Raw genomic sequence first — 8,105 nt, 5'->3', positions numbered from 1 at the left:
GCAGAACTCATGCGTCTCGCACGCTGGTTCTTGCCATCGCCCTTTGGGAAGGGAGTCCTCTTGCTGGGCATTTTTGCCCCAGCAGGGACCCTGGCATAGCAGCGAGCCATCATATGGCCGCGCTTGCCGCATTTAAAACAGACCACGTCTGCATTGCCCAACTCCATAGGAGTGGCATCTGTCCTCTCGGCCGACGGCTTATACCAAGCTGTCGCCGAGGCACTGTTGTAGGATTGCTCCTCAACTAAGGCAATTTGGATTGCCTCTTCCATCGTCGACGGCACCTTTCTGAAAAGGGCCTGTCGCGATGGGCCATGCCGTAGTCCGTTCATAAACGTGGGCACCTTAATGTGCTCCGGAATCGGACCTACGGTTATGGATGCGGACAGCGAGCGCATCTCTTGCACATACTCTTGCAGAGATCGCTTCGCCTGTCGCGCCCCAAAGAAGCGCGCCTGAAGCAACACTTCGTTGTTCGGCGGCTGGTACATGGCGCGAATCTTATCCTTAAAGATCGCCCATGAGGGGAACGCTTTTCTGTCCGCCATAAGCGCCGAGTAAGCCCACTCTGAGGCCTTACCGCGCAGATGCGACATAGCGTACGACACCATCCGGCTGTCGTCCTCGATGAGCTGGGCGACACCACATTGCTCCACGGCTAAAAGCCAGTGGACAATCGTGTGCGCCGCAGTTCCATCGAACTTGGGCGGGTCCATCCGAATGGGCCTCGGCTGATGCGGCCGGGCAGAGAGCATCTCAACAGTCCTGTTGAGAGCCTCGCTCCGAGCCTGCTCATGCCTCAGCTCATCCTGAGTCTGAGTGACGGACTCCGCCGCAGCATGGCTCTGTGCCTCGGACGCGGCCCTCCGCTGTCCGAGCACGAATGCCTCAAACTGCTCCAACTGAGCAACATGTTGCTCAGGAGGACTACCCAGGAGCCTGGCCAGGGCTTGTTCACCAAGTCCCTGCGCCATTAGCCCTGCCACCTCCCGATGATGTTCGGAGAGGTGGGGAAAATGAGCCCAATCAATATTGAGGCTCATCCTCACGTACACACGCAGAGATGCGGGTCGTGGGAAGGATTTCATGGGCTACCAAGTGTAGGCGCGCACGTCGTAATGCGGCCACGCTTTACTTAGACACACACCCTAGCACAGCGAGGAAGCGGTTTAACCTGCTTCTCTTGCGTGCAGTGAGGTAGTTGTGGTGGGCGCGTAAGCGGCCTCACCCAACACACTAAGTACTCTGGTTAAGCGTCGTCACGGGAGCGGTAATCCGTCTCCTCGTGCTTACCAAGTAGGAAGTAGTTTTCAGACTGATTTATATTTAATAGAATTAAATATTAATACCTATTTTTACCAATCGAAATGTCATCTCTATAGATAACACTTAATATGTATTGCGAGCGTATCTTTCAGATACTCGCGTAACGATGACGCTAGCCGTCATCACGGATGACGCTGGGCGTCATTCCTCCTAATGTGAATGCACCCATGTGCATCACATACACAAGGGTTGGTCACAAATGTGCACCACACCCGAGTGCTGGGTCTAATTACTATTATTTAGTAGTTGACCATCCCCTTAAGTACACCAAGTGTACTTAACGGGGACTGTAAAACATTAGGGCAACTTTAGCCCGTTACACAGAGGAAGACTTTTAGACTCAGAGAGTCTCTTAGTTGTATAGAACTAATGGGTTTAACAACTCACGGAGTCGTACAAGCGATTAAAGCTTAATAAATTCTAGATCAAAGAATTCGGGGGTTTGTAAAAGAGTGGCAACTAGTGCCCAAGAGTCCATACCTTAGAAAGGCTTCTGTCTCTCACAAATTAATGCGTAAGCCTTAGGAAGACACTTGACGCTTTAAGATCAAAAGGGAACTTGCGCTTTATCATCTAAAACCTTACCCTAGCTAATTTAAAATAGGTCCCCAGATTTATATCTTGAAGCGACCACATTTGTTACCCATAATAAATGGGATTTTAAGCAATTATCTATTTTAAAATAGAATAACAGAAGTGACTAGCATGTTTGCACCGCCTGATCAGGTATTTCGCATGCGACCACGGCTCATAGCGACTCGACAGGGTAAACAAACCCTAGAGGACTACGTCCAGGAGTTGAGAATTCTTATTGCATCTATGCATTAAGACTCGGAGAAAGAAGCAATTGTCGTAACAATCTTTATGGGGGGGCTAAATTCCCCCTCAATGTTACCGGTTAGGCCATTTACAAGCGTATGTACTTGCTCACTCGTATCACTTTGTGAGGGTATACACGCTTCGTGTCCATCCTGTCTTGGAGTGGAGGCAATACGCCTCTAAGAGGCCGGGACATTCACGTCCCCGGGTTTTCCAGCCTGTATTGGTTCTATGCAAGACATGGTGTCTAATTTGACATCCGTCAAGGAGTTTGGTAACTCAAATTCCTTATCCAGCGAACGTTTATGGTTCGCTTCACGTGCGTTGAAAGGGTTTGACCCAAAATGCCCTGGCGAATCGCCAATAGTGTCACTATTACCACTCAATATGGTGCCACCTTGGCCGACCATACTCGGTGGACTTAGGCGTGCCACTCCACGTATCTCAGGGATATTGCACCCTTGATGATTCGGCTTTAGGCCAACAATGCTTTCAGCATTTAGTGAATCGTTATTATAACGAGTGTCACTCGACGGAGTACGTGCCGTTCCATTTATTTCTACTGAGTCGGGCTCAGAATTAATGTTTTTAACATTAGAGTTTATCAACTCAGACATTCCAATGTCTTAAACACTGACAGACTCATTCAGTGATCCGCGCCAATAGCGCTTTTGTTGCCTACCAAAGGTGGGTGCATGACTCTCCAAAACTTGCTAGGAACATTGCGCGTCGCACCTAAGGTCTTAGACCTTGGCTCATGGTGTTCTAATTAGGCCATACCAAGGATGAGATCATATCTCGAATCCAAGTCAAGGACGAGACAGCGTTCCATACTGTCAAAGTCCAGAAACTTCAAGTTCAATGGAACTTTGGGAACAGTGACACGAGTCCCAGTCGCTATGCAAACTGTGATTGTATCACCTTCATGCGCTCTTAGCGCCTCAACGTATTGTTGACTTCCTTCAAGGGGAAGGCGTCGAGAATAATTGCAAGACGCTCCTGAGTCAATTACAATTGACCAAGGCTTATCAAAGCCCTTTACAGTCGCTTGAGCGACTAGCAAGCCAGACTTGTGCTCTCGCCCCGTACCATTAAGCACCGAGCTAATTGGGGCTAGGTTCTGTTTATTCTCACCTCCTAGAGGTTCAACAGAGCCTAGGTTTTCCCCAGTAGGGCGCCCCGCACCTACTGGGCATCGACGTTTTCCCGCACCGTACCAGATCTCTGGTATAGCTCAACTCGTAATGTGAGAGCGCAACTACGAAGAACATCTTCGAGGACTCTATACGCGCACTCGGTTTGTCCAACCATTTACGGATGGTTTGCGGTTGACATCTGCAGCAGGCGCCTACTAGTGCACCACAGAATCGTGTCTTGTGACGATGGGCGCGTCAATATTACCAAATTTAGTAATATTAAAACTATTCGGGAAAAATTAAATAAGATATTTATTTGTACTTTTCCTTCATCTTTCTTATAGAAAATAATATTAATGCAACGTGACACCCCGTTACATAATGTGAACAGCAACATTTTTCCTACTTTACAATTACTTTCTGAATATGACAGAAAAAGTAACACTTATTCAGATTTTCTTAGTTTGTTTAAATGATGCCGAAAGCATTCGCCACTAAATAAAAAGTTCCAATCACCACAATCTTTAAAGTGGCTTCCTTCTTGATCTTCTGTCCATCTTTCCGCTTCGTTAATCACCGTCGGCTGTACAATTTCTCGGTCGAATTGCTTTGGCGCGTGGACCGCGTGTGCTTCAGCAGCAACGACGCTTGGGTCGTAGTAGGAGTAACCAATGACCTATATAAAAGAATTAGCAGAACGTTTAGTGCTGTTTTATAACGCTAAAGAATAGGCCAAAAAACTTGCTTAATATATGGCTCAAGCTGCTCAATAGTCCACTTTTCCTGTGTCTGAAAGAGTTGTTCAAAACGTTTTTTTGGTTCGGGCGACAGCAAGTCTTCTGGAAAGTATACGATCCGAGAAGGTTTGCCGGCCTTAGAATGCTTGATCAATGCAAGACCACGGAGCATTTCCAACGCGACAGGGACGCTATCGGGAACGCGGAGTTTCCACTTTTGTACAAATTCGTTTAGCTCCCATCCAGCGTCAAGTAATGGAAAAGCCGCGTGCTGTAGTTGAGCTTGAAAGTGTGCTTCCGCGATCTGGTCATCAAACAAAGACTTTGCTCGGAACGTAGCGACCTTAGTACGATCAAAAAGACAGTACTCTTGGCCAAGAATCGTGTTGATGGAGCCATAGAGCTGGCAGCATTGTCGAATGACTAGTGACGGCTCGTCGAGGTGATTTACAAACTGCTTGACAAGCACTCCAGGTTCGATGAAGACGTTCCAGTCGTTCTGAACGACGAGATCGAGCATATCGGTAAACACTTGCGATTGGTATGTCGACTCTAATAGACGCCATACACCAGCGTCTTCGAAAGCATGCAACTCTTTCAACATCGCCAGTATTTCCTGTTCACTGACTTGCAAAGCAGCAACCAAGTCTCGTGTTGTGTATACGTTCATAGGCGACGATTGCTGTGTAGAAATCGCTTTTCGCTTTAGCTTTTCATACGGAGCTTTTAAAAGTAAAGCTTGCAATTTCGTTGCGTCCGGAACTTTTGGCTCCAACTAGAGGCATCCAGACATTAGTGGTGAAACTCGATCAAAAGTGCTACAGCAGTCTACCAAGTAATGAAACCGAGCCGCTCCCGACACTTGGACCGTGTGTGTATCAATGGTCACACTCCAATCGGTATGAGTCGTTAATAGCCGTAAATTCGAAGTGTCTTCTTTTGTTATATAATAGGACTGGTCCTCCGTGCACAGCACAGCTCGAGCATCCGGGGTCCCCACAAGAAACACTCTACAATATATATTGTTAAAATTATTCCTTCGAGCGATATTGCAATACAGCAATCGCATTCTTACTGGCTACCCGTTGTAATGGCACGTTCAATATCGGAATTTAATTGAAGCAGCTTGTACTTGTCCTCGTTAAAGTCGTCGGTCGTCACAATCATGGAGCTGACGCAGTCGACAGAGTAATGTGATTACTATTGTAAATACTTTTTTATAAAGTACGAATCCGTATTGTACCCAAACTAAAGACGCTTTCTACGCAAAAGTACCGTCTCAATAATGGCTTCAAGTCTTTCGTTAAAGTCTTGCCTCCCTGCTTCACCTACAAATGCACAAATATCAATGTGCTTAAGTTTAAGAAAAAGGGGCAGCATTTGGAGCTTTAGAAGCTGTAGAGCCACGCTTTCTAGTTGGTCGCACAATACGCTAAGCAACGAAATTCCCAGTCGTAGCACTTCAGCGGACTCAAAGACGTCCGAGAGTAGTGGCAATGAAATGGTATCAGATTGTTCGGTACTAAAAGCTGCAGATGGCAACACATCCAAAAGCTTAGACATCAAGTCTTTTAGCATCGGGAGTACATGCGCTAAAAGATCTGCAAACTCGTCAACATGTCGTTGACTAAAGTTTAATAGCAGCACGAGCGCATAAATCCTTAAGTTTGAGGCCTGTTCAGACGACGCTAGAGCTGCTTTCGACTGTCTGGATGCAAATTCTGCTTGGGATTCTCGTGTCGCCATTATTGTCGGTATTTGAGTACCATCTTTATACTGAAAAGACAAGATGACATTGCGGTGCAAACACTTTATCACCGTAGGTAGCAATTCGAAATAAATTGTAACGTGTCTTGGTCTGCAATAACAATAATCCAGCCAAGAACGAAAAACGCATCGCTTTGTACCCATTGATTTCTTCGTGTAGCCATCTTTGCCACCTCGTGAAGTATTTTTTTTCCAAATCGGTGCAGCAACTCTTGGCCTGCCACCCTTGAAATACACAGCGAGCCCACTGCATTAGCAGCTTTGCACTTGAGTTGCACATCACGGGCACTCAACGCCGCAATAATGTTGCACAAATGCGCGTCCGGCTCCTGATTTTTGCGTCCTTTTGTATGTATACACTTGGTAACGATTAGCAGTCGACGAATCTCCATGCTGCTGCTATCCAAGGGCAAAGCCGCAATCTCTGTCAGCGCTTCGACAAAATCCTGCTTGTTTTTACCCGCCGCACCATGTATCGGGTCCCATTGTAGACACTGATGCAGCTGTTGGATGTAAGCGTTGAGCGCCGTTGGTGGTGCCAACGCCTTCTCTGTCATTTTATAGCGACGACTACGTAACCTTGGGTTACCCGCCTCCCAAAAAAATTGGGACAGAATTGAGTTGTTATCTCTTTAAGTTCACTAAATTAAGATTATTCTCTACATAATAGAAACGTGAACAAAATTGAGAAATTGAATTTCTTGTAAGATAAAGAACTAAAGCGCAATATGCAGCTAGAAAATGGTGGTTTAGTCGATATTAAGTGTTAATAGAAACACAAAGTAGACTGTTTAAACTACCGTCATCACTACAATTGCATCGGTACTTGCTTTAAGCTGTATCCTTGACCCATTGGTCCAATCCTAAGTCGCTCCAGCGATCAACCTTCTCATCCGCAGCCCACATCGGTGGATCACCTGGAATAATTCCATAAAAATACTAGCTATTAGCTTATATAGCAGTACATACAAATCACGGTACTAACCAATGGGGCTGTCGCTACCATTAAAGTCGATATCCAAAGAAGAAGGCACTTCGATCTCTGCACACCCGCAACAAGTGTGCTTCAGAATTTACCCTTTTATTCGTCAATTCAGACTTCCTACCATCGTCCGAAAGCGCGTCCTGTATCCAGTCATCGTCCACAATATCGAGAAAGTGTTTACGAATAAACAAACTTGGTAGCTTACTATCCTACACACATCCACAAAACACGCTCGGTCATTACATCCAAGAGCAACACTTCGCTTCTCATATGAGACCCGCACCATTTTAGCGCAATTAAACCCAGATTTTGCTTAATCTTAGTAGAATAATTGCATTTACGAGTAAAAATATATTCTAATGATTAAGAAAACCCCGCAGCATGCCCGTCACCTGGGTGGCAAAAAGCGTCTGTCTGGGCAAAATTCTGATCCACCTGAAGTCCGATTGTCAAAAAAGTTGGCCTATGCATTGCGTCACGGTGCAGAAAAGCTCCAATTGGACATGAGGCCGTCGGGGTACGTTTCTTTGTCCCAACTGCTTGCGCTTCCGTTGTTCCAGTCGGTAACGTCGGAACAAATCAACGAAATTGTTCGTACAAACGCGAAGAAGCGCTTTTCGCTCACTACAGACGAGCCAGGGGCTACAACTTTCATCCGTGCCAATCAAGGGCATACGCTTCAAGTTGTGCAAGATGAGGAGCTTTTGACCCCATTGGACGACCCCTGTGCTATTCAAAAGTGTGTCCATGGAACTTACCTCGATTGCTGGGATAGTATTTGGAACCTTGGACTTTCTAAAATGCAGAGAAATCACATCCACTTTACTGAAAGGGAAGTCATGGATGAACAAGTGGTTAGTGGAATGAGGTCAAATTGCAACTTGCTCTTATACATTGACTTTTCTTTGGCGGTAAGTGACGGGATTAAGTTTTACAAGTCCAGCAATAACGTAGTCTTGAGTCCCGGAATGGGCAATACGGGGGTTATTGATCGCAAATATTTCCTTCAGGCGGTCAAACGGGATGGAACGGTAGTTTATAAACGAGATTGAGATTAGCGCACGGATCATAAGCGATATTTCTACGTAGTATTATTATCACGACTGCAAGCCTAAGGTCTTATAGTCGAAAACAAGAGTTTAAAAAAGTATGTTCACATGCTTATGCGCAAAGTACTCGAGTCATTTATCAATTTTTAAAGATTTTATTGTTTTAAATTTTTTGATGGTCACAGAAATCATCACGTCTTAAACTTTGACATTTTAACAATATTAAGCTAAAATTTATTAGTATCGCAACTGCAACGGGGTTCACTTTACTTTTGACGAATTGTCC

At 45.6% G+C, this 8,105-nt stretch overlaps 2 protein-coding genes across 2 annotated transcripts; one reads left to right on the top strand and one right to left on the bottom strand.

Annotated features, from left to right (window-relative positions):
* Positions 1-3,726: 3,726 nt before the first annotated feature.
* On the bottom strand, positions 3,727-6,410 carry CCR75_001041 (uncharacterized protein; the record flags this gene model as incomplete). The annotated part of the gene is made up of 4 exons (XM_067959146.1): positions 5,094-6,410; positions 4,851-5,028; positions 4,023-4,793; positions 3,727-3,957 (listed from the first exon to the last, which is right to left on the bottom strand). The coding sequence occupies exons 1-4, from the start codon at positions 5,183-5,185 to the stop codon at positions 3,727-3,729; spliced, it is 1,272 nt and encodes a 423-aa protein (XP_067821094.1). The 5' UTR covers positions 5,186-6,410.
* Positions 6,411-7,129: 719 nt separating this feature from the next.
* Positions 7,130-7,822, top strand: CCR75_001040 (uncharacterized protein; the record flags this gene model as incomplete). Its single annotated transcript, XM_067959145.1, has 1 exon — positions 7,130-7,822. One exon carries the CDS (start codon positions 7,130-7,132, stop codon positions 7,820-7,822), a length of 693 nt encoding a protein of 230 aa, XP_067821093.1.
* Positions 7,823-8,105: the final 283 nt, after the last annotated feature.

Source organism: Bremia lactucae, linkage group LG5 (genome assembly GCF_004359215.1).
Source record: "Bremia lactucae strain SF5 linkage group LG5, whole genome shotgun sequence".
Taxonomy (NCBI): domain Eukaryota; phylum Oomycota; class Peronosporomycetes; order Peronosporales; family Peronosporaceae; genus Bremia; species Bremia lactucae.
This window is presented reverse-complemented; position numbering and strand designations above follow the sequence as displayed.